Source organism: Mustelus asterias, unplaced genomic scaffold (assembly GCF_964213995.1).
Source record: "Mustelus asterias unplaced genomic scaffold, sMusAst1.hap1.1 HAP1_SCAFFOLD_1025, whole genome shotgun sequence".
Lineage (NCBI taxonomy): Eukaryota > Metazoa > Chordata > Chondrichthyes > Carcharhiniformes > Triakidae > Mustelus > Mustelus asterias.
Genome location: NW_027590970.1, coordinates 109,408 through 136,000, shown reverse-complemented (window position 1 = coordinate 136,000; position 26,593 = coordinate 109,408). Strand labels below are relative to the sequence as shown.

The following is a 26,593-nucleotide window of genomic DNA, read 5'->3' as shown; positions in this document are numbered from 1 at the left end:
GATCTGATATAATCCTGAACTCCACTTTCCAGCCTTATCCCCATGACCCTTGATTCCCTTACTGAGAAATAATACACAAGTTCTTTATGTGGACAAGGCTTGAACAGATTGTTTAACCTAGAGAGACGCAAGGACACCCACACCATGGAGAAACCATGGAAATGTGGGGACTGTGGGAAGGGATTCAGTTACCCATCGCTGCTGGAAATACATCGCCGCAGTCACACTGGGGAGAGACCATTCACCTGCTCCGTGTGCGGGAAGGGATTCATTCAGTCATCCCACCTGCTGACCCACCAGCAAGCTCACATTGAAGAGAGGCTTTTTAACCACTCTGACAGCGATAACAACTCTAAAAGCTCTGAGGACCTGGTCAAGCACCAGATTGTTCACATTGCAAGACAGTTCAGTTGCTCTCATTGTGGGAAGCTGTTTAAACGATCACAGAACCTCATTGAACACGAACGCACTCACACTGGGGAGAGGCCATTCATCTGCTGTGTGTGTGGGAAGGAATTCACACGATCATCCCACCTCGCTACACACCGACTGGTTCACACTGATAACAGACCTTTCAAATGTACTGAATGTGAGAAGAGTTATAAAACCACAAGTGATCTGCTGATACACCAGCGAGTTCACAATGGGGAGAGGCCATTCAGATGTACAGTGTGTGGGAAGGGATTCACTCTTTTATCCAGCCTCCAGAAACACCAGCGAGTTCACACTGGGGAGAGGTCATTCGCCTGCTCCTTGTGTGGAAAAGGATTCATTTATTTAACCAGCCTCAGATCACACCAACTTGTTCACTCAGATAAGAAACCTTTCAAATGTTCTGAATGTGAGAAGAGCTTTAAGACCTCAAGTGTTCTGCTGAGGCACCAACAAGTTCACTCCGGGGAGAGACCATTCACCTGCTCTGACTGTGGAAAGGGATTCACTCGTTCATCCAACCTGCAAACACACCAGCACATTCACACCGGGGAGAAACCGTTCACTTGCTCTGAGTGTGGGAAGGGATTTTCTCACTCACCCCACCTGCTGAGACACCAACAAACTCACAATGGAGAGAGACCGTTCACCTTCTCTGAGTGTGAGATGGGATTCACTCAGTCAACCCATCTTCTAACACACCAGCAAATTGACAAGTGTCTGGAGGAATTGGATTCTGCTGTTATTCACATCCAGGACTGAACAGTCTTCATTCTGACAGTTGGGGTGTGTTTTTGCTGATGTTAGTGATTACTATAACTGGGCTGGGGTTTATTACTCTGGATAAATGTCAAATTAACTAATATTGTTTAAGACACAAAGCTGAGACCTTCATTTCTCCAGGATAAGAAAATATTAATCAATGTCTTGTTACCAATTGCTGCATTTTTGTGGCCTTTTCTCCTTCCTAGTTCTAGATTATTTCAGTTTTCATACCTTGTTACTCTCCTGGACAAGTCCCAGCTCCCCATACCTTCCAGAGTGTCTTTCCTGGCCTTGGAATCCATGGAAGGCATCAGTAACACATCCACGATCACCAAACACAAATCACAGTTGTTTGCACTGATCCACTTCTTTCCCCAGTCATTCAGGATGGTGATATTTGTGGAGCTTTCTCTCTCTGTGATTTGTTTAATTGTCCCCCACCATTCACGACTGGATGTGGGGGGACTGCAGCTTTGATCTGATCCGTTGTTTGTGGGATCGCTTGGCCCTGCCTGGAACATGCTGCCTCCACTGTTCAGCGTGCTTATAGTCCCATGTTACAGAGTAACCAGGTTGGAATCTCAGTTTTAGGGTACCTAGTGCTGCTCCTGACTTGTTCTCCTACACTCCATGTTGAACTAGGGGAGGTGATGACTTGGTGGTATTATTGCTGAACTATTAATCCAGAAACTTCTCTCATGATTTGGGGACCGGGTTTCGAATCCTGCCACATCAGTTGGTGGAATTTGAATTCAATGAAAAAAATCTGGAATTAAGAATTTACTGATGACCATGAAACCATTGTTGATTATTGTAAAAAACCCATCTGGTTCACTAATGCCCTCAGGGAAGGAAATCTGCTCTCCTTACCCAGTCTGGCCTACATGTGACTCCCTCTGAAATGGCCCCGCAAGTCACTCAGTTCAAGGGCAACAAGGCTGGGCCATAAATGCTGGCCATCCAGCAATGCCCATTTCCCACAAATGAATAAAAAAGAATTTCAAGTTGAGGACTCCCAGGATGACTCACTTGCACTGTACACCTCTGTGCTGCTCCCTCTACTCAGGTCTGAACTGCTGGGAGGACAGGATATTCTGGCAGGAAGGATAAAAGGGAAGCAGATTATCTAAATGGTGAGAGATTGTAGAGCTCTGAGATGCAGAGGGATCTGAGTGTTCTGGAGATTGAATAAACTGGGATTGTTCTCCCTGGAAAGACGGAGGCTGAGACGCGACCTGATAGACGTTTATAAAATTATGAGGGGTGTGGATAGGGTGAAGAGTTGGGAGCTTTTTCCCAGGGCAGAAATGACAATTACAAGGCGGCACAAGTTCAAGATAAGGGGGAAAGGTTCAGTGGAGATGTGCGGGGGAAGGTTTTTTACACAGAGGGTGGTGGGGGCCTGGAATGCACTGCCAAGTGAGGTGGTTGAGGCAGATACATTAGCGACATTTAAGACTTATCTTGATAGACACATGAACAGACGGGAATAGAGGGATATAAGTGGTTGGTCTCGAGAGGACAATGTGATCAGCGTAGACCGAAGGGCCTGTTCCTGTGCTGTTATTTGTTCTTTGCATGAATCACAAAAAGCTCGTAAGCAGGAAAAGCAAGTAATTAGGAAAGCTATCATTTGTGAGGGGAATTGATTACATAAATATGGAGGTTATGCTTCAGTTATCCAGAGCACCAGTGAGACCACATCTGGAGTACAGTGTACAGTATTGGTCATCTTGTTTAAGCAAGGATGTAAATACATTGGAAGCAGTCGATTGACCAGACTAATGCCAGAAATGTGTGGATTATGGGTAAAGCTTGGACAGGCTAGGTTTGTGTCTGCTGGAGTTTAGAAGAGTAAGATAAATTTGATCGAAACATAGAAGATCCTGAAGGGTCTTGACAGGTTGATGTGGAAAGGATGTTTCCTCTTCTGTGAGAATCTCGAGCGAGAGGTCCCTGTTTAAAAATAAGGGTTCACACATTTAAAACGGAGATGAGGTGAAATATTTTCTTTCAGAGGGTCGTGAACCTCTGGAACACTTCTGAAAAGGCGGTGGAAGCAAAATCTTTGAATATTTTTAAGGCAGATGTAGATAGATTCTTGGCAAGCAAGTGGATGACAGATTGGGGGCAGGCAGGATGCAGATTTAAGGTTACTATCAGATCAACCCTGATCTGATTAAATGGTGGAGCAGACTCAAGGGGCCAAATAGCCGAATCCTGCTCCTTGTTCCTGTGAGACATTGGCAGTAAGATATGATTCAAAGTATGACTGTGTCAGCCTGTTGCTTGACTGGACTGTTCGACTGTAGGAATAGTCATATTTAATAGTTTGTAGCTTAGTTATGTGTAATCATCAAGTAATTGAAGCTTATTAATCAATTAACCTGATGTGCTATTCTGCTGAATTATAATATATTAGTATCATGTAACTGGCTTTGTCTGTAACTGCATTCTCATTTGACAAGTGAAATACATCACATGACCCTAGGCCGGTGTAAAGCTTCACTTTTATACTTTAATTACAGAGTCCTGTGGATCCCATCAACTCTGGATGAGCTGAGGTCTGGAACTGTTAACTCCTCAGCCATTGACAATAACAGTTATACTTGAGTTAGAGGCCATATTGTGTGAAGAAACCAGCTGTGAAGTTTCAAACCTTCAGCACTGTATCGTAAATTAATGTATCCTTTTAACTTGTAATATCTTAAAAGAAGCAGTCACTTTCCTTCAGACTTTATAACTATCTTTGATTTGAAAAATTAAAGATTTTAGTTCTCCAATCAGTTTTCATAGCGTAGTGGTTATTCTGACTAATTAGTTTTGAACATTTATCAATTGAATGTATTATGCTGTATTTATATGTGTTTCCTGCTATCTCACCTTTTACACACTGATTTGATGCCACTTTCTTTGGATTTCAGATCTGAAGTAACTTTGTAATTTCTGTATTAGTTTAAGGCTGTGTGTCATTTTGTGTCCTTTTAATTAACTGTGTTCCAAGATCTGGCAACCACTACAAAAACCAGCAAGCACTTTCTTTAACCAAAATATATTGAGAGTCACCTGCCCCAATGAGAACTCTACAGGATTCCTACACATCAATTAGACATTTGAGACAATGAACCCAAATGTTAACCATTGGGATTTGACACCATAAACTTGTTTTTCTCAATTAAGTGACAAAGAAGATATCTTTAGGCCCCCCCCCGTTATCTCAGTACGAAGCCATAAAATTTAATAAAATGACAGGAAAGGTTATAGCGTGAGGCAGACTCTGAAAGTAACTGATACATTAGAGGGCCAGTCAGGAGGCTGCAGGAAATGATCGATAGATGACCATCACCATGAAGAAACCAATCAGAAACTGATTACACACCACCGACATCAATCAGGAACATCTTTCTTGTGTCCAACCAAATAAACAAAATCAGCTTAACTTCGGGACAACTCAAAAGGGGCAGCTCCCTAAAAGGAGGGGAACTGCCCGAAACAAAAACAAAGCGGAAAGGAAACTTAAAACATCAAATTAAAATGTGATTAAAGGGGTCAATAATACACCCCAGTCCCTGCAGTGCCCAGCGGGCATGGAAGGCTTCAGTGGTGCCTTCGGACACTGCATGCTCCCTTTCCAGGGACACCTGGCCACGAATATAGCTGCGGTAGAGGGGGCAGACAGTCAGGTTGAAGACCCCTTCGATCGCCCTCTGCCTGGACCTGTAGATGGAATTAAATCAATCAGAGACTGATCATGTGAACCAGAGTTCAGGAACGCCATTGATCATGTACAAGGGGCTGTGTCCAGAAAAAGTTAATAAGTATCAGCTTTCAGCTGCCCGGTTCACAGCTCAGAGAAGCTGAGAAGGAAGAAGATAGACAACAGTCTATCTGTATTATGTCACCCAGTGGCGGCATGTAGATGAGAAACAGGAGGGGCAAAGGATAAACACTTGGGGGACACCTAGTTCAGGGGCTTTGGAGAGGAAAGAGAGGTTGGAGATGGGGTAGCAGTTGGCAAAGACTGTAGGATTGAGTGTTTTTTTAGGATTGGTGATGACAGTGGATTTGAAAGTGAGAGGGACAGTGTGAGAGAAAAGAGAACCGTCAACAATATCACCCAATGTGGGGAAGTTGGAATCATGCAGTTTAGTGAGAGTAGGATTGATGGAGCACAAGGTAGGTCTCATGGACAAGATGCAGAGGGCATGAAGGGAGATAGGAGAGAAACTGGAGAAAGCTGTAGGTTCTGGGCTTGGGCAAGACGGAACTTTAGACATGGTTTGTCCCGGTGGGCTTGTGGAAGGGAGGGAAGCAGAAGAGGCAGCTGATCAGATTGTCCCAATCTTACAAAGAAGCTCCATGAGCTCCTCACACTTGTTGGGAGGTGAGGATGGAAGAGACAGGGGAGCGGGGGAACCCTTCAAAAGGAAATAACATATGTTAAAGATGTTAAAAGATTAAACACTGTTAACACAAAGCTAATTTATTTAAATTACTTGTGAATTTGCTGGTGTCTCAGAAGATTGGATGACTGAGTGAATCTCTTCCCACACTTGGGGCAGGTGAACGGCCTCTCCCTGGTGTGAACTCGCTGGTGTGTCAGCAGGGAGGATGACTGAGTGAATCCCTTCCCACACTGAGAGCAGGTGAATGGCCTCTCCCCAGTGTGAACTCGCTGATGTACAGTGAGGTCAGATGATGTCTTGAACCCAGCGTCACAGTGAGAGCACCTGAATGGTTTCTCGTCAGTGTGAACACGTTGATGGCGCATCAGTTCCCCAGAACTTTTAAAGCACTTCTCACAGTCTGGGCATTTAAAAGGTCTCTCCTCAGTGTGAACTCGTTGATGGTGGAGCAGTTGCCGGGAACTTTTGTAGCACTTCCTGCAGTCTGGGCATTGAAATGGTCTCTTCTCATTGTGAACACTCTGGTGATTCAGCAGAGTGGATAATTGAGTGAATCCCTTTCCACACTCAGAACAGGTGAAAGGTCTCTCCCCAGTGTGAATTCGCTGGTGGGTCCGCAGGTTAGATGACCGACTGAACCCATTCCCACACACTGAGCAGGTGAATGGCCTCTCCCCGGTGTGAATTCGCTGGTGCTCAGTGAGTTGAGATGATTGTTTGAACCCAGTCCCACAATGAGAGCATCTGAATGGCCTCTCGTCACTGTGAGCACGTTGATGGAGTATCAGGTCCCGGGAACTTTTATAGCACTTCCCACAGTCTGGACATTTGAATGGTCTCTCGTCAGTGTGAACTCGCTGGTGCGCCATCAAGTCAGAGGACCGAGCAAATCCTTTCCCACACTCTGAGCAAGTGAAAGGTCTCTTTCCAGTGTGAACTCGCTGGTGTCTCAACAGGTTGCCTGACTGAGCGAATCCCTTCCCACAGTCGGAGCAATTGAAAGGTCTCTCTCCAGTGTGAACTCGCTGGTGTTGCAGCAGGCTGGATGAGCGAGAGAATCCCTTCCCACACTTGGAGCAAGTGAATGACCTCTCCCCAGTGTGTCTGGGCTGATGAGTTTCCAGTTCACATGGAGATCTGAATCCCTCCCCACATTCCCACTGTTTTTCCCCACTGTGAACAGTGCCTTTTCCTTCCATGTTCAAAATTCACAAATATTCAGCTTACAATAAATTGGGTGACTCCATCTGATCCTGATGGGATGTTTGGTTTGAGTTTTCTGATTGGAAATCCTCCACTTCAGATAATCTAAAATTGATTTTAAACAGAAAAAAGGGGATGAGAAAGAACTCACAAAGGCAGGTTGTGAAATTGAGCTGAATGAATCTGGTCATTTATGGGGCTGGCACAAGGAAAAAGTGACCATGAAACCTGTTTGATCCTTTGTCAGAAGTGAAATGGTCAGTACTGTCCTTCAGGGAAGAAAGCCTGCCTCTGGTCTGAGTCTACACAAGGTTCTGGCCTCTGCAAGAACACAAGAAATAGGAGCAGGAATAGGCCATTCAGCCTATCGAGGCTGCTCTGCCTTTCAACCACATGTCATCATCATATTCAATGATGTAGCACCCTGGGCCAGAGAAATCTATGTTACAAGAGAGACAGAGAGAGAGACAGAGAGAAAGTAGCAAGAGACAGGGGCAAATGGGAGGCATTCTCTCGACCTAGAACTGAACCACAATCTCATAATCCCTCAACCTCCACCACCTGGATGGACCTGGAGTATAAATGTTGGGGTCTGATGTTGCAGATATATAGAACGTTGGTTCGGCCGCATTTGGAATACTGCACCCAGTTCTGGTCGCCACACTACCAGAAGGACGTGGAGGCTTTAGAGAGAGTGCAGAGGAGGTTTACCAGGATGTTACCTGGTATGGAAGGGCTTAGTTATGAGGAGAGATTGGGTAAACTGGGGTTGTTCTCCCTGGAAAGACAGAGGATGAGGGGTGACCTAATAGAGGTGTATAAAATTATGAAAGGCATAGATAGGGTGAACGGTGGGAAGCTTTTTCCCAGGTCGGTGGTGACGTTCACGAGGGGTCATAGATTCAAGGTGAGGGGGGCGAGGTTTAACACGGATATCAGAAGGACGTATTTTACACAGAGAGTGGTGGGGGCCTGGAATGCGCTGCCGGGCAAGGTGGTGGAGGCGGACACACTGGGAACGTTTAAGACTTATCTAGATAGCCACATGAACAGAGTGGGAATGGAGGGATACAAAAGAATGGTTGAGTTTGGACCAGGGAGCGGCGTGGGTTTGGAGGGCCGAAGGGCCTGTTCCTGTGCTGTATTGTTCTTTGTTCTTTGACCAGGGCAGCAAGAGTATGTGGACACCATCACCTGCAAGTTCCCCTCCAAGCTACATAGCATCCGAACTTGTCTGACATCCAAGGCTGGATGAGCAGAAATGTCCCCCATTTAAATACTAAAGTTAAAGCTAAAGTTTATTTATTAGTCACAAGTAAGGCTTTCATTAACACTACAATGAAGTTACTGTGAAAGTCCCCTAGTCGCCACGCTCCGGCACCTGTTCGGATCAATGCAGCTAACCAGCATGTCTTTCAGACTGTGGGAGGAAACCGGAGCACTCGGAGGAAACCCACACGGCCATGGGGAGAACATGCAAGCTCCACGCAGACAGTGACCCAAGCTGGGAATCGAACCCGGGTCCCTGACGCTGTGAGGTGGCAGTGCTAACCACTGTGGCACCCATGGCACATATATTGACAAATGCTGATCTACAAACAAATGCTCACTGATCTACAATGCTTCATTTTAAGATGCACCAAGATTGTAAATTTCTTATCCTTGTTTTCCTCCATGGTTGCAATCATCCCAATCTCTGTAATCTCCTCCAGGCCCACACCCTCCGAGATCTCAGCACTCATCTAATTTTGAGCATTCCCGATTTTAATCGTTCCAACATTACTGATTTTGCCTATTTCAGAAGCTCTGGAATTCCCTCCTTAAACCTCTCTGATTCAGCACCTCACTTTTCTCAGTTAAGATTCTCCTTAAAACCTAATATCTCGTCATGTGACTCAAAGTCAATTGTTATTTCATAACATTTCTCTGAAATGTCTTCAAAAGTTTAATTCTATTCATGCACAATATAAATACAAATAATGGTGACTGCCCTGGATATATATCATTGTTCTGCCTCATCAGTCAGAAACTGGAAGTGACAGAGTGAAACAGGCTGATAGAGATTCTCACTTGGAGATAATCAAAATTGTTGCCCCCAACAAAGGTGGCAGCGATGCGCACATTCTGCTGCTCCTGCCCCGAACAAAGATGGGGCCGCGCATGCGCTCTGCTGCTAATGCCTGGATAAAGATAGCGGCCGCTAAACCCAGCTCTGTGAGAAAGCTGCGGCCCCTGCTGCAGGGAGGAGGCAACGGTTCACGGGAAACGGTGGGGTATTTTTCCGCATTTGCGGTTTATGTAACGTGTTTACGGAACGTATCCAGTCACACCTGATCCGTGGTTCCCTTCGTCTCGCCATTCTCTCCGTTACGGATGGCAGATCCAAGGAACAAAATCTTGTCTCCGTCGCCATTAACTGGACTGCGCATGCTTCACTCACAGCCAAGCCCCGCCCCCTCATTCACTCTGATTGGTTGGAGGACCAGCCGCTCCGATCGGTCCTCCAGTCCCGCCCTCTCTCCCTAATGGTTCCAAGCAGCTGTCAATCACTCCCTGGGCATTGTGAGGTCCCCGGGAGAGGGCAATGTCGGTGGGCGTGTTTAGTGCAATCTGGATTCTCAGCATTGGCGCGGGAGTGGGGACCTGACTGAAGTTTACCAATTCTGAGGGACATATTTTGCAGGAAACCTTTCCTCTTGTTAGAGGGGTCAGTAACCAGGCGGTTTGGCTCCTCTCAGAAAAACTCCACGCAGTCAGTTCTGGACACAAGGTCTGTTACTCTAGAATCATAAAATCCCTACAGTGCAGAAGGAGGCCATTTGGCCCATCGAGTCTGCACCCAGGCCCCATCTCCACAACCCCATGCATTCACCTTGCTCGCCCCCCGCCCCTCCCACCCAACACCAAAGGGCAATTTAGCATGGCCAATCCACCTAACCTGCACATCTCTGTGGACATCATTCTATACCAAATTTGTCAAAAGCATACAGAAATAATTATCCATAACTTTATTTCGATTTCAGCCCAGGGAGGAGGGAGTGTGTGTGGGATGGGCATTTACAGATTTGGGGGAACAACAGACAGAAACATATTCCAGAGAAGCTAGAATTGTCGGTTCTGCATCTTAATACTGGACTGACACTGGTTACATTTTAAAATTCATTTTACAGGAAAGGAGAACATTTGCATACAGGAAATTCAAATCAAACATCACATCAAGATCTGATACCCTCATATTATTCATCAGGATCTGAATATCATCAGCCTTAGGATGGAGAAAAACTTCATTTTCTAGATTCAATCTGTGGAAAAACCTTCCAAACATCAGTGTGATTAGAAAAAGCATCAAGATATACACCTGAGTGTTGCAGTGAAGTGAGTTTTGACTAGTTTCACAACCTGAAAAAAAACATTGTTCCAGTGACAGCGGGGGACTCGATAGTAAACTTATTCTGGATGTGAGCAACGCTTCAACTGACTGTCCAACCTGGAGAGGCACAAGAGCTCTGGCTGTATGGAGAAACCATGGAAATGTGAGGATTGTGGTAAAGGATTCAATTATCCATTCCATCTGGAAATCCACTGACACAGCCACATTGGAGAAATCGTGGAAATGTGAGGACTGTGGTAAAGGATTCTATTCCCCATCCCTGCTGAGAAATCACCAATGCATTCACACTGGGGAGAAGCCGTTCACCTGCTCTGTATGTGGGAAAGGATTCACTCAATTAGCCGGCCTCACATTACACCAGCGAGTTCACTCAGGAGAGACCATTCATCTGCTCCGAGTGTGGGAAAGGATTCACCAATTCATCCCACCTGCTGACACACCAACTTATTCACACTGAGGAGAAGCCATTTATCTGCATTCACTGTGGAAAGAGGTTCAGGTCCTCAGCCAACCTCACTGCGCACCAGCGAATTCACACTAGGGAGAAGCTGTACACCTGCTCCGTGTGTGGGGAGGAATTTGCCCAGTTATCCAGCCTCCAGTACCACCAGGAAGTTCACACCCAGGAGAGGCCATTCAACTGCAGTTCTTGTGGGAAGAATTTCAGATCTTCATCCAACCTCATTGAACACCAGCGAGGTCACACTGGGGAGAGGCCAGTTATCTGCTCTATATGTGGGAAGGGATTTACAAAGTCCTCCAACTTGATGATACACCAGTGAATTCATACCGGGGATAGGCCATTTATCTGCTGTGTGTGGGGGAAGGGATTCACTGAGGCAGCTAAAGAGTGGAGACATCAGCGAGTTCACAAGTGACTGAAGGGATTGGATTCTGCTGTTGTTATTGCTGCTGTTTATCACATTCAGGATTGATAATCTGACAATATCTGGTTTGATTTTGCTGATGTTAACAAACCCTATGGCTGGAGTTTAATATTCTGGAGATGTCACTGATTTTTGGGGCTGCAATGTCCCTTTTTAAACGCACGTCCTGTGATCTTTCTCCTAAATTCAAGAACTCAGGAACTGGTTTACAATAAAATAAAACTTTTACTTCAATCCTAAATTGATACAAAATCCAGAAGTCAATGTTTAAAAGGGTCCATTCATTAACATCTCCAATTAGAAAGTGTTGATTAATCCTTGCTGACAATTACTGATTTACACGTTCTTCACAGTGACATTCCCATTCTGAAATGAAATTATCAAGGAACATTGAACAAAATAGTGAAATATTTTACAGACACATCAATTAAAACTTTAACAATCAACATTGATATTGATGCAACTGGAAAGTCGCTGAGTTCAATAATTTCTGACAGCAGCAGCAGCATTTGGTAAAGGTGGAAAACCCAACAAACCAAAAGAGAAAATGCTGGAAAATGTCAGCAGGTCTGGCAGCATCTGTAAGGAGAGAAAAGAGCTGACATTTCGAGTCCAGGTGGCCCCATACACAACAAAGACTGGTTTGAGACCCATTCAGCAGAGATGACGTGTCATTGAAGCAAAAAGCAAAGCCTACTTGATGGTACAACATAAACCCAACAGCTGGAACACTGTGTCACTTGAAAATAGCCAGGAAAAATGTGCAAAAACAGCGCGATACTGTGCCAATAACTCTGGATCTGCTGATAACAAGAAATTCAAAAACTGACAATGCTGAAAAATCTCGGCCGGTCTGATAGCTTCTGTGGAGAGAGAATAGAGCCAACGTTTCCAGCCTGGATGACCCAGCTAGAAGAGAAGTGAACAATTGGTATTGAATCTAAAATGCTGCCAGCTGCTGCGCTGAGAAAAGTGAAATGTTCTAATTACTGAGTGAAAAATGTACTTGTACCATATTTTACATTTAGTCTTGCTGGAAGCTCAAGGGTTTGTATTGCTGATTCTGATCATTCGAGTAGTGATGATATGTAATCAAGAAATTAAAACAAGCTTGTAGTTTAGGAATGACTGGGTTAATCAGAAATCATTTGTGAGAAGTGAATAAGGATGGGGAAATCAGGAAACAATTGCCACTTAATAAGTCTTAAATGTGTTGAATTTCTCAGACAGTGTAGACCGTTTATCCCAGCCAAAAACGCGTCTCTAGCACAGATCTGAAACAAGACAAACTTGATAGGGTGGGGTGATCATGGCCAAGACAAGCTTGATCGGGTGGGGTGATCATGGCCTCTGTGTAAACTCACTACATAAAGGTTAAACAGGATGTCGTAGCAAGCAATGAACCACAAAGTGACTGAAGAGACTTCCAATGGGCTGACGAAAGGCAGATGGAGTTTAATTTAGACAAATGTGAAGTGATGCATTTTGATAGATCGAACCAGGGCATGACTTACTCAGCTAATGGTAAGGCATTGGGGAGAGTTATAGAACAAAGAGATCGAGGGGGACAGGTTCATAGCTCCTTGAAAGTGGAGTCACAGGTGGACAGATTGGTGAAGAAGGCATTCAACATGCTTGGTTTCATTGGTCAGAACATTGAATACAGGAGTTGAGACATCTTATTGAAGTTGTACAAGACACTGATAAGGCCATACTTGGAATACTGTGTCCAGTTCTGGTCACTATTATAAAAAGGATATTGTTAAACTAGAAAGAGTGCAGAAAAGATTTCCTAGGATGCTACTGGGACTTGATGGTTTGAGATATAAAGAGAGGCTGGATAGACTGGGACATTTTTCTCTGGAATGTAGGAGGCTTAGGGGTGATCTTATAGAGGTCTATAAAATAATGAGGGGCATAGATCAGCTAGTCAATATTTTTTCCCAAAGGTAGGGGAGTCTAAAACTAGAGGGCATAAGTTTAAGGTGAGAGAGGAGAGATACAAGAGGGTCCAGAGGGGCAATTTTTTCACACAGAGGGTGGTGAGCATCTGGAACAAGCTGCCAGAGTTAGTAGTAGAGGCGGGTACAATTTTGTCTTTTAAAAGGCGGTTACATGGGTAAGATGGGTAAAGAGGGATATGAGCCAAATGTGGACAATTGGGACTGGCTTTGTGGTTAAAAAGAGGGGCGACATGAACAAGTTGGGCCAAAGGGCCTGTTTCCATGCTTAAACCTCTCTGACTCGAATGGAAATAGCAGGGAATTCACTGAACATCTGTCCCTTGCAAATGATAATTAAATAAATGATTGACATAAACACCAACACCAGCCACCAGCCCCCCCCCCCCCCCCCCCCGCCACAGAAATAAGCTACTTAAATGGAATTTTGTGTGGGGAAATCACTTCAAACAACAAAGAGCTTCTCAAAGTGGGTAAAGGTGACTGAGACAGGAGATCGGCATCCTTCTAATCCAGAATCAGGAAACCATTCCGAGGAGAATATCACCTCCAGACACAGAGATCAGTACTTTCTTCATTTGGGATCTTACCTATTACAGGTTGTATGTCTTTTATGTATCATATCTAAACTGTTGCTTCTTAATAACTGAGTGAAAAATCACCGGTGACTTCTATCCATTTTGTGGGTATTTCTGGTCATCTATAATCCCCCCAGACTAAAACCTTACACTTGTCCATGACAGTAACTGAAATAATCGAGAGTAATGATGAGTTAGTTGTGGCTCAGTGGTTCCATTCTTATCTCTGAGTCAGGAGGTTGAGGGTTCAAATCCACATCCAGAAACATCAGCATCAAATCCAGGCTGATATTCTGATGCAGTTCTGAGGGAGCACTGCACTGTCACAGGTCCCATCTTCCAGATGAGACCTTCAACCATGGCCCCATCTGCCCTCTTAGTTGGGTGTAAAACTCCCCAGGATGTTATTCCAAAGAGCAGAGAAGTTTATTGCTTAATATTTATCCCTCAACAATCATCACTGAACAGATTCTCTGCTCACAATCACATGTGTGTGGGATCTTGCTGTGCACAATTTGGGGACTGCATTTCCTACACTAAGGCATTGATTACATTTCAAAGAACTTCATTGGCTGTAAAAGCACTTTGGGACATCCTGAAGTTGTGAAAGGCGCGATTATAAATATAAATCTTCCATTAAGGGGAAAAGACCCAACAATGGAACAATCAGTAACAGGACATCAATCAGTCTCCTCTTAGTGAAATCAAGGACTCCGACACTGAGTTTGTCACAAAGCTGATTTAATTATATACAGATTATTAAACTCCAGCCCAGTTCCAGGGATTATTAACGTCAACTGAGAAAAAAAACTCCAAATGTCAGAATGAACACAGTTGAGTCCCGGATGTGATTAAAGCAGAATCCAACCCCTGGAATCACTTGTTATCTCACTGGTGTGTCTGCAGGGTGAATGAGAATAAATTGCTTCTCTCTCACACTGCAGGTGAAAGGCCTCTCCAGTATCTGTGGGTTGGTGTCTCAGCAGATTACTATTTTCATATTAATTTACAGGATGTGGACATCTCTGTCCACATCCCATTCCGAGGAGATTATCACCTCCAGCGATCAGCGGAGATCAGTATTTCCTTCATCCGGGATCTTATCTATTACAGGTTGTATGTCTTTTATGTATCATATCTAAACTGTTGCTTCTTAATAACTGAGTGAAAAATCACCGATGACTTCTATCCATTTTTCAAACGCTCAGGCCAGCATTTATTGCCCCTTCCTCATTACTCTGTGAAGGTGGTGGTGAGCTGCCTTCTTCAATCACTGCAGTCCCTATGATGCAGGTACACGTGCTGTTAGGGAGGGAGCTTTTAAACCTCTTCTCACAGTCCAACCATTTAAACAGTCTTTTCTCATTGTGAACAAGTTGATGTTCACTGAGATACAATGACTGAGTGAATCCCTTCCCACACATGGAGCAGGTAAACAGCCTCTGCTCAGTGTTGTGCTTGTGTTGCAGCAGATCCATTGCACTTTTAAATCTCGTCACAATCAGAACATCAAAACCATTTATTTTTCGGTCTGAACAAGTTGATGTGAAATAAAGCTGCTGAACTGATTGAATCCCTTGTCTCACACGGAGCAGGTGAACATACTCCCTCAGTGGGAGTGCACTGGTGTTTTAGCAGGCTGGATGACACTTCCCACACTCAAATCAGATGAATGGCCTCCCACCAGTGTGAACCCGCAGGTGTTCAGTGATTTGGGATGAAGTAGTGAATCAGTTCCCAGATGAAGAGCAGCTGAACAGCCTCTCTCAGTGTGAGTGGTTTGGTGTCTCTGCAGATTCCCTGCACTTTTAAAGCTCTTTCCACAGTCAGAGCATTTAAATGGTCTCTTATCAGTGTGAACAAGCTGATGGTTGCTGAGCTGTGATGACTGAGTGAATCCCTTCCCACACACAGAGCAAGCAAACGGCCTCTCCCCTGTGTGAAGAGGCTGGTGTTTCATCAGTTCATTTCTGCTTTTAAACCTCTTCCCACAGTCAGAACATTTACAGGGTCTCTCATCGGAGTGAACAATTTTGTGTCTTCTGAGGTAGGATAAACATGTGAATCCCTTGCCACATAGGGAGCAGGTGAAAGGTTTCTCCCCAGTGTGAAGACTCTGGTGTTCGCTGAGGTGAGATGTCGTAGTGAATCTCTTCCCACACTCAGCGCAGGTGAATGGTCTCTCTCCAGTGTGGATGTGCTGGTGTCGAAGAAGATGGGATGATTTAACAAATCCTTTCCCACAAAAGGAGCAAACAAACGGTCTCTCCCCAGTGTGAACACGCTTGTGTTCAGTGAGGGTGGAATACTGCCTGAAATGTTTCCCACACTGAGAGCAGCTGAATGGTCTCTCCCCAGTGTGAACACGTTTGTGTTCAGTGAGGTGGGAAGCACAAGTGAATCCCTTCCCACACATGGAGCAGGTGAAGGGTTTCTCCCCAGTGTGAACACGTAGGTGTTCAGTGAGGTGAGATACTTGCCTGAAGTTCTTCCCACATTGAGAGCAATTGAATGGTCTCTCGCCAGTGTGAACCCGTTGATGGTGAATTAAACCCTCAGAACTCTTAAAACTGTTCCCACAGTCAGAGCATTTAAACGGTCTGTCCTCAGTGTGAACTCGCTGGTGTGACACCAGGCTAAATGACTGAGCGAATCCTTTACCACACATACAGCAGATGAATGGTCTCTCCCCAGTGTGACTGCGTCGATGAATTTCCAGCTGAGATGGGGTTTTACACACTTTTCCACAGTCTTCACATTTCCACTGTTTCTCCATGGTGCTGGTGTCTTTGTGTCTCTCCAGGTTGGATGATCTGTTAAATCCTCGTCCACACAGAACACGTGTACGGTTTCACCTGACAGTAAATGGTGTGATGTTTTTCAGGCTGTGTAACTGGTTAAAGCTCTTTCCACAGTCAGTTCACTGGAACAGTCTCACTCCAGTGTGTGCATGTGTCTCGATGCTTCTCCAGTCACACTGATGTTTGAAATCTTTTCCCACAGGCAGAACAAACATTTTTCCTTCCACGTTCAAAGGCTAATAGTGTTTAGGTGCTGATAAATCGAATGATTGTAAAATATTCATATGAAATTTGATTTGAGTTTCCAGTCTGTGAATCTTCCCCTTCAAATATCCTGCAAAAGAAGAGAACAAAACTCCTGTCAGTCCAGGATCAAAATTCTGAACAGACAATTCTAGTTTCTCTGGAACATTTTTTCCGCTTGTTCCCCCAAATCTGTAAATCCCCGTCCCACACACTCTCCCTCCTCCCTGGGCTGAAATCCAAACCTATCTCACCATCTCCAACATTCTTTTCCTCCATTCCCAGTTTTCTCCCTCCCTCCCTCTCCTCTGTCTGGATTCAGTTCTGATCAATGACATGTCATTGATGAAGACAAACATCTCGCCAAGGCCATCCCCACACCCCCACTTCTTGCCTTCAAACAACCGCACAACCTCAAACAGACCATTGTCCGCAGCAAACTAACCAGCCTTCAGGAGAACAGTGACCACGACACCACACAACCCTGCCATAGCAAACTCTGCAAGATGTGCCGGATCATCGACACGGATGCCATCATCTCACGTGAGAACACCATCTACCAGGTACACGGTACCTACTCTTGCAACTCGGCCAATGTTGTCTACCTGATACGCTGCAGGAAAGGATGCCCCGAGGCATAGTACATTGGGGAAACCATGCAGACGCTACGACAACGGCTGAATGAACACCGCTCGACAATCACCAGGCAAGACTGTTCTCTTCCTGTTGGGGAACACTTCAGCGGTCATGGGCATTCAGCCTCTGATCTTCGGGTACGCATTCTCCAAGGCAGCCTTCACGACACATGACAGCGCAGAGTCGCTGAGCAGAACTGAGAGCCAAGTTCCGCACACATGAGGGCGGCCTAAACCGGGATCTTGGGTTCATGTCACACTATCGGTAACCCCCACAGCTTGCCTCCTGGACTTGCAGAATCTCACTGGCTGTCCTGTCTGGAGACAATACTCATTTCGTTAACCTGTGCCTAATGCTCCCTCCACTCACATTGTCTGTATCTTTAAGACCTGATTAGCTGTAAAGATTCGCATTCTAATCAGTATTCTGTAACTTGATTTTGTGTCTCTGTATGCCCTGTTTGAGAGCAGATATCCACTCAATCGGACAAAGGAGCAGCGCTCCGAAAGCTAATGGCATTTGCTGCCAAATAAACCTGTTGGACTTTAACCCGGTGTTGTTAAAACTCTTACTGGGTTCAGTTCTCCAGCTCCTGTCTGCAGACTGACAATAAAACCAATGGGTCTTACTGGGGGTGTTGGGGCCTCCAGCGGGTGTTTGTGAATCCTCCCCGCCCACCTCCCAGGGTTTCCTTCCTTCCCAGAGATCAGAGTCCTCATTGATTTGAGGCCAAAGTGTAACCTCTTATTTATTGTCCCCCTCCCCCATCCTCTGATGTGAACCATCCTCCAGTGGCTGAGCCAGGATGGGGCCGTTAACCTGGGCCTGTTCCCGGGAGGGAGGGAGAAGCCCCGCAGCTGCAAACCAGGGAGCTGACAATGATTCTGAAGGGTTTGCGGATCCACAAAGTGTTTCCAAATCCTCCCAGCCACCGCCTAACGCTGACTCCGCTTCTCCGGGACAAACAAGCGCCAAGGACAGCAATGACACTGCGCATGCTCCACATCACAATGCCCAGGGGACTGATTGACGGCAGCTCCGAACCAATCGGAAGAGGGGGCGGGACTGGAGGACCGAGCGGGAGCGGCTGGTCCTCCAACCAATCGGAGTGAATGAGGGGCGGGACCTGAAACATGCGCAGCTCCGGACCAATCGGAAGAGTTCCCTGTTCCACCCATGGGAGACGTGCGCGTGCGCAGTAAGCAAAGGCGTCTGCAGCACGCGCAGTGCGGGTGACAGCAAGTGGAGAGAAGTTCCTCTGTCTCATCAGCAGCCGGTAAGGATGCAGAAACATCGAGGGAGCAATGGAACCGGCGGATGGACGTAGACGGTTTCTAAATACCTGTTAAAGGCCTCAAAAATCGAATATGAGCCCGTGTTTGCAGCTTCAGGTCTTTTTCCCGAGACGAAGCTCAGGTTAACAGCCGCCATCTTGATTGAGCAGGGAGCAGAGCGCATGCGCTGGTGTCTTGGTGACGCAACCGTGAGGGGGCGGGTCTTTGTGTTTCTGCTCCCACCGGGTCCGAGTGCTCGGAAACATGACTAAATTTGAGCATCAGATTTTCAAACAGCTTCACCCACTCCCAGGCTGCACCTGACGTTTGCAGCCGAGAGAAGTTAATGGGTCATGTACATATTCAGTATGAGAGGTTGCATCCCGGAATACTTACCTGAAGCGGTTACACGGCTTTTGTACTTGTTGGAGTTTAGAAGGTTGAGGAGGAATTTATTGAAACTTACAGGGTACAGCGTGGCCTGGACAGAGTGGACGTGGAGAGGATGTTTCCACAAGTAGATAAAACTAGAACCAGAGGGCACAACCTCAGACTAAAGGGATGTTCCTTTCAAACAGAGATGAGGAAGAATTTCTTCAGCCAGAGTCATCGAGGTTTACAGCATGGAAACAGGCCCTTCGGCCCAACTTGTCCATGCTGCCCTTTTTTTTAAAACCCCTGAAGCTAATCCCAATTGCCTGCATTTGGCCCACATCCCTCTATTCCCATCGCACCCATGTAACTATCTAAATGCTTTTTAAAAGTTACAATTGTACCCACAGCTTGTTCCAGACACTCACCACCCTCTGTGTGAACAAATTGCCCCTCTGGACACTTTTGTATCTCTCCCCTCTCACCTTAAACCTATGCCCTCTAGTTTTAGACTCCCCTACCTTTGGGAAAAGATATTGACTATCTACCTTGTCTATGCCCCTCATTATTTTATAGACTTCTATAAGATCACCCCTCAGCCTCCTACGCTCCAGAGAAAAAAGTTCCAGTCCATTCAGCCTCTCCTTATACTCAATCCATCAAGTCCCAGTAGCATCCTACTAAATCTTTTCTGCACTCTTTCTAGTTTAATAATATCCTTTCTATAATAGGGTGACCAGAATTGCACACAGTATTCCAAGTGTGGCCTTACCAATGTCTTGTACAACTTCAACAAGACGTCCCAACTCCTGTATTCAATGTTCTGACTGATGAAACCAAGCATGCCGAATGCCTTCTTCACCACTCTGTCCACCTGTGACTCCACTTTCAAGGAGCTATGAACATGTACCCCTAGATCTCTTAGTTCTGTAACTCTCCCCAACGCCCTACCATTAACTGAGTAAGTCCTGTCCTGGTTCAATCTACCAAAATGCATCACTTCGCATTTGTCGAAATTAAATTCCATCTGCCATTCGTCAGCCCACTGGCCCACCAGAGAGTGGTGAATCTGTGGAACTCTTGGCTGCAGAAGGCTGTGGAGGCCAGGTCATTGAGTGTCTTTAAGACAGAGATAGATAGGTTCTTGATTAATAAGTGGATCAGGGGTTATGGGGAAAAGGTAGGAGAATGGGGATGAGAAAAATATCAGCCCATGACTGAATGGTGAAGCAGCCTCGATGGGCCGAGTCGCCTAATTCTGCTCCTATGTCGTATGGCCTTTTGGTTACACTTCAGCCCCAAGTTCCTCATGTTTACATAGAAACATGCATAGAAAATAGAAGCGGAAGTAGACCATACAGCCCTTTGAACGTTCCCTGCCATTCATTATGGTCATGGCTGATCCTCAAATTCAATACCCTTGTCCCACCCATCCCCCCATAATATCCCTTCTGCCCCAAGAGATATATATCTACTTTTGAGGAATGGAGATCCAAAGATTCACGACCCACTGTGTGAAAAATATCTAATCTCTGTCTCTGTGCGCAACACTTGTTTAAACAGTGACCCCGAGATTCTCCCATAAGAGTAAACAACACTTCCAACAAGTTGTTGGAAGGTATTTTGAGAGACAGGATCTACAGGCATGCAGAGAGGCAAGGACTGATTAGAAACAGTCAGCATGGCTTTGGAGTGGAAAATCATGTCTCACAAATTTGATTGAGTTTTTTGAATGGGTAACCAAGAAGTTAGATGAGGGCAGTGCAGTTAATGTTCTTTACATGGACTTTAGCAAGGCCTTTGACAAGGTATCAAATGGTAAGTTGTTGCATAAGGGTAATCTCACGGGATCCAGGATGAGGTAGCCAAATAGGTACAAAACTGGCTTGATGACAGAAGACAGAGGGTGGTTGTAGATGGTTGTTTTTCAAACTGGAGGCCTGTGACCAGCCGTGTGCCTCAGGGATCGGTGTTGGGTCCACTGTTATTTGTCGTTTATATTCATGATGTGGATGAGAATTTAGTAGGCATGGTTAGTAAGTTTGCAGTATGGTTAGTAAGTTTGCAGATGACACCAGGATTGGTGGCATAGTGGACAGTGAAGAAGGTTATCTAGGATTGCATCGGGATCTTGATCAATTGGGCCAGTGGGCTGGTGAATGGCAGATGGAGTTTAATTTTGATAAATGCGAGGTGATGCATTTTGGTAGATTGAACCAGGACAGGACTTACTCAGTTAATGGTAGGGCATTGGGGAGAGTTACAGAACAAAGAGATCTAGGGGTACAGGTTCATAGGTAGAGTGGTGAAGAATGCATTCGGCATGCTTGGTTTCATTGGTCAGAACATTAAATACAGGAGTTGGGACGTCTTGTTGAAGTTGTACAAGACTTGTGTCAGACCACACTTGGAATACTGTGTGCAGTTCTGGTCACCCTATTATAGAAAGGTTGTTATTAAACGAGAAAGAGTGCAGAAAAGATTTACGAGGATGCTACTGGGATTTGATGGTTATAAGGAGAGACTGGATAGACTGGGAATTTTTTTTCTGGAGCGCAGGAGGCATAGGGGTGATTCTATAGCGGTCTATAAAATAATGAGGGCCATAGATCAGCTAGATAGTCAATATCTTTTTGCAAAGGTAGGGGAGTCTAAAACTAGAGGGCATAGATTTCAGGTGAGAAGGGAGAGATACAAAGGGTCCAGAGGGGCAATATTTTCATACAGAGGGTGGAGAGTGTCTTGAACAAACTGCCAGAGGTAGTAGTAGAGGCGGGTACAATTTTGTCTTTTGAAAAGCATTTAGATAGTTACACGGGTATGATGGGTATAGAGGGATATGGGCCAAATGCGGGCAATTGGGACTAGTTTCGGGGTTAAAAAAAGGGGCAGCATGGACAAGGTGGGCTGAAGGGCCTGTTTCCATGCTATAAACCTCTATGACTCCTCTCCACATCCAAGACCTTTCAGGATGTGAAAGGTTTAAATTAAGTTGCTTCTTACTCTTTTAAACTCGAGCAGAGACTGTCTCACTGCTCCTCATCAGACTATCCACCTATTCCAGGTGTTAGTCGACTAAACCTTCTATGAACTTCTAATGCATTTATATTTTTCCTTAAATAAGGAAATCGATAATGTAGACATTGCTCCAGATACAGACTCACCGTGTGCAACTGAAACATAACTTCCTTGCTTTTACTCCATTCCCCTCATAACAAATAATAGCTTTCTGAATTACTTGTACCTGGATTTTCTATCGTGATGGATTTTGGATATTTTTTGTTACAGGGGGTTAGAAATTGAGGATTTACACACAAGCTCAAGCCAAGAGAAAAATGTTGTCTCTTCTGATATGGGCTTTCTGAATGGGATAAGTAGGTAGATGTGAATGGAATGTTTCCACTTGTTGGTTCTTCCATTACTGGGAACCATGAACAGACAACAAATAAATCAAACAGGAAAATAGGAGATGTTTCTTTCTTCAGACGTTGTTAGAATATGGAACTCACTGCGACTGGAAGTGGTTGACTCAAATACTTTAGATGCTTTCAAAAGGAAAATATATGAGCCTATGAGAGAAAAGGGATTGGAAAAATCAACTGAAAAGCTGAGATGTGGTGATCAGAATGAGAGGAGACTCATGTGGAGGATAAACTCCAGTACAGACTCGATAAACCGAATGGCCTGTTTGTGTATTGTCACAGACAGAACAAACAATTCTCCTTCCCTGTTCAAAGACAATAACAATCAGCTCCTAATGATCCGAGTGACTGTCAGATCTCAACGTGATGTTTGGTTTGTGTTTTCTTGCTGTAAATCCTCCTTTCCAATATCCTGCAAAGGGAATTTACAAAAGTCATCACTGTCAGTCCAGGATAGATATATTCATAGAATTCCACAGTTCAGAAGGAGGCTATTTGGCCCATCAAGTCAACTCTCCGACAGAGCATCCCACCAAGGCCCCAACAACATAACCCAACTTATTTACCCCACTAATCTCCCTAACCTACACACCATGGGGGGAAAATTGATAATTTAGCATGGCCAGTCCACCTAACCTGAATATCTTTGGACTGTGGGAGAAAACCGGAGCACCTGGAGGAAACCCACGCAAACAAGTGGAGAATATGCAAACTCCACACAGCAGCGCTCCGAAAGCTAGTGGCGTTTGCTACCAAATAAACCTGTTGGACTTTAACCTGGTGTTGTTAAACTCCTTACTGTGTAAACTCTACACAGACAGGTAACCACGGCCGGAATCGAACCCAGGTCCCTGGTGCTGTGAGGCAGGAGGACTAACCACTGTGCCACCGTGCCAGCCACGTAATTCTTTGTAAACTTATTTTGCAGGAAATAGAAGAGGAGGATTTGCAGTCTGGACAATCAAATCTCATGTCAGACAGAGTCAATCGGTTCATTGGGATGTGAAGATTTGTGCATCTGAAGGGATTTAATTGACCATCTCAGTTGGAAACTGGTGAGAATCTGTTTCCTTGCTCCTCCTGTGGGGAGGGATTGATACAGCTGGAAAACATGCTGACACGACAGCGAGCTCGCAATAGTGAGAGTTCATTCACCTGCTCCGTGTGTGGGAAGAAATTCATGTGTTCGTCCAACCTGCTGGCTCACCAACTCGATCACATTATTCAGAAGCCTCTTCAAAGCTCTGACTCTGGGCAAAGCATTGAAACTTCTGAGGAACAGGCCCAACACCAGCTCCTTCACACTGACGAGAGACCGTTCAGCTGCTCCCACTGCGGGAAGAGGTTCAGCCAGTCCTCCCGCCTTGCAGAGCACCAGCTCCTTCACACACACGAGAGACCGTTCAGCTGCTCTCACTGTGGAGAGTCATTCAGCGACTCAGTGCATCTCACTGAGCACCAACAAGTTCACACCAAGGACAGGCCATTCAGCTGCTCCCAGTGTGGGAAGAGATTCACTCAGTCCTCCCACTGCACCGTTCACCAACAGATTCATTTTCAGAAGAGACATTTTAAATGCTTTAAATGTGAGAAGACCTTCAAAAGAAGGATTAGTCTGCTGAGACACCAGGGCACTCACACTGGGGAGAGGCCATACGTTTGCCCTGTGTGTGGGAAAACATTTACTTGTTTGCAGCATCTGCTGAGTCACCGGCCTATTCACACCGGGGAGAAGGCATTCATCTGCTCCGTGTGTGGGAAGGCTTTCACGGAGTCATCCAGCCTCCGGAGACACCGCCGCATTCACACAGGGGAGAAGCCGTTCTCCTGCTCCATTTGCGGCAAAAGATTTGCTCAGTTTTCCTACTGCAATCAACACCAACACATTCACTCTGATAAGAGACCTTTTCAATGCTCAGAATGCAATAAGACCTTTAAAAGAAGTGATGATCTGCTGAAACACAAACGCATTCACACCGGGGAGAGGCCGTTCCTGTGCTCTGTGTGTGGAAAGGGATTCGCTCAGTCGTCTGGCCTGCTGAGACACCAACGCATTCACACCGGGGAGAAGCCGTTCACCTGCTCTGTGTGTGGGAAGGGATTCACTGATTCATCCTATATGCTGAAACACCAGCGAGCTCACACTGCGACAGAACCGTTCACCTGCTCCCTGTGTGGAAAGGGATTCACTGATCCATCCCGCCTGCAGAGACACCAGCGAGTTCACACTGGGGCAAAACCTTTCAACTGCTCCATGTGTGGGAAGGGATTTAATCAGTATTACAGCCTGCTGAAACATAGACGACGTCATGTGTGACCGGCAACGTTGGATTCTGTTGTTTCTGCGCCCTGAGATAAACAATAACAATTGGATGAATAGGGGAGGCAGCGGCACAGTGGAATTATCACTGGACTCAGGGTAAGGCTCTGGGGACCCAGGTTCGAATCCCACCACAGGCAATGGTGAAATTTGTATTCAATTAAAATCTTGGATTAAAAGTCTAATGACAAACCTTAACCATTAATCAATTGTCATTAGAACCCATTTGGTTCTGTAACGTCCTTTAGAAAAGGAAACCTGCCGTCCTTACCTGGTCTGGCCTACATGTGACTCCAGACCAGCAATGTGGTTGACTCAAATGCCCTCTGAAATGGAGGGCAGTTAGGGATGGGAAAGAAATGCTGGCCCAGCCAGTGACGTCTACATCCCGTAAAAATGAATTTAAAAAAGTTCCTCAGTATCTCAGTAACCTCCTCCAGCCCCACAACACTCTGTGTAAATACAAGTTGTTGATGATTATACCCTGAGATCGATAACGTGAACCCGATTCCCCTCGTCCGCCAACTCGGCAACTTCTTCACAAAAAGTAAAGCACATGGGATTGGGGCTGTTGTACTGAGATGGGTAGAAAACTGATTGGCAGACACGAGACAAAGAGTAGGATTAAACGGGTCTTTTTCCAACTGGCAGGCAGTGACTATTTGGGTAACGCAGGATCAGTGCTGGGGCCTCGGTTACTCACCTGCCATGGGTCTTGTTTTTTTTCCGTGTTTATTATGCATCATTTTTAAATTGTTGCTTCCTAATAATCTAATTTAAAACCATGGATTAACTCAAACCACTTTTGGAAAATCTGTGACTCTCTGATCAAGAATCTTACTGACCACTGCATACCATTCTGGTCACCGTATTATTAAAAAAAAATATCCAGGCACTGGAGAGGGTGCAGAGAAGATTTTAATGATGAGATTTTAATGTAGAAGGCAGCTCACCACCACCTTCTCAAGGGCAATCGGGGATTAGCCATAAATGCTGGCCAAGCCAGCAATGTCCACATCCCATAAATGATTTTCAAAACGTGTGTGGTTTTTTTTATCAGGAAAGGATTGACAGGCTCGTTCTTCTTTCTTGAGAAATGAAGGCTGAGGGGTAACCTGAGCAGAGGTCTTCAAAATTATAAAATGTTGAGATACAGAAATAGTGTTTCCTCTTGTGGGGAAGAGCAAAAAGTAAAGTTTATTTATTAGTCACAAGTAGGCTTAGATTAACACTGCAGTGAAGTTACTGGGAAACTGGAGACAATCAATATTAAACAGTCACTGAGAAATCCAATAGGAAATCCAGGATAAATTTCTCTACACAAAGAGTGGCGAGAACATGGAAATCACAACTACAGGGAGTGAAATGAACAGTATAGATGTCTTTCAGGGGAATCTCAACAAGTACTTATGTATGATTTTATAGTTCATTCAGGATTTATTTCAAAACGACTAAAAACAATAAAGTGACAGGAGATAATTTGCAGGGTGTGAGACTCTGTGTGTGAGGGTGTCTGTGAGTGTGTCTGTTGCTTTTCATTGGTGTCACAGAAACCTTCCTCTTTCTGAGCAGACAATCTGGCCCCTGAATGATGTGAATTGTACAACTCAGAGATTCTCCATTCAGAATGACCATGTGCTGTGTAAAACCTGACATCTCCACAACCAGACGCCACTTCTCCTGGAACAACGTGAAGTGACTACAATTTTCGAGATTGATTTCTTTGCTCTCACATATTTTCTCAGTTCATAAATTCCATCACGACCTTTAAACACACCGATGGTCTCCAGTTTAAATACTTCCCTCAGTCTTACCAACATATCACAATTGGATTGCTGCTATTACAGGAATCCATTCTGAAATTCTGTAAATCTGATTCCCACCTAACACCAACCCATATCC

The 26,593-nt window shown here is 45.2% G+C and overlaps 4 protein-coding genes across 6 annotated transcripts in view; 3 read left to right on the top strand and 1 right to left on the bottom strand.

Annotated features, from left to right (window-relative positions):
- Nucleotides 1–47: 47 nt before the first annotated feature.
- On the top strand, nucleotides 48–3,978 carry LOC144487763 (uncharacterized). Of its 2 annotated transcripts, none has more exons than XM_078205839.1 (2): nucleotides 48–1,218; nucleotides 3,726–3,978. In XM_078205839.1, exon 1 carries the CDS (start codon nucleotides 145–147, stop codon nucleotides 1,192–1,194), a length of 1,050 nt encoding a protein of 349 aa, XP_078061965.1. In that variant the 5' UTR covers nucleotides 48–144; the 3' UTR covers nucleotides 1,195–1,218; nucleotides 3,726–3,978. The 2 variants fall into 2 exon arrangements, with proteins under 2 accessions (XP_078061965.1, XP_078061967.1); XM_078205841.1 differs by having other exon boundaries at nucleotides 48–1,234; nucleotides 3,726–3,834.
- On the bottom strand, nucleotides 1,196–9,244 carry LOC144487760 (uncharacterized). 2 transcript variants are annotated; one of them, XM_078205836.1, is made up of 3 exons: nucleotides 9,137–9,244; nucleotides 5,694–6,911; nucleotides 1,196–3,153 (listed from the first exon to the last, which is right to left on the bottom strand). In XM_078205836.1, the coding sequence occupies exons 2-3, from the start codon at nucleotides 6,800–6,802 to the stop codon at nucleotides 3,000–3,002; spliced, it is 1,263 nt and encodes a 420-aa protein (XP_078061962.1). In that variant the 5' UTR covers nucleotides 6,803–6,911; nucleotides 9,137–9,244; the 3' UTR covers nucleotides 1,196–2,999. The 2 variants fall into 2 exon arrangements, with proteins under 2 accessions (XP_078061962.1, XP_078061963.1); XM_078205837.1 differs by lacking the exon at nucleotides 1,196–3,153 and having other exon boundaries at nucleotides 5,690–6,911.
- Nucleotides 9,245–23,305: 14,061 nt separating this feature from the next.
- Nucleotides 23,306–24,816, top strand: LOC144487762 (uncharacterized). The gene has a single exon (XM_078205838.1). It carries the CDS (start codon nucleotides 23,483–23,485, stop codon nucleotides 24,686–24,688), a length of 1,206 nt encoding a protein of 401 aa, XP_078061964.1. The 5' UTR covers nucleotides 23,306–23,482; the 3' UTR covers nucleotides 24,689–24,816.
- Nucleotides 24,817–26,029: 1,213 nt separating this feature from the next.
- The window catches only part of LOC144487765 (uncharacterized), a 103,210-nt gene continuing 102,646 nt past the window's right edge, over nucleotides 26,030–26,593 (top strand). The window contains 1 exon segment of the mRNA XM_078205843.1: nucleotides 26,030–26,094. Coding sequence (XP_078061969.1) covers nucleotides 26,030–26,094 — 65 coding nt within the window.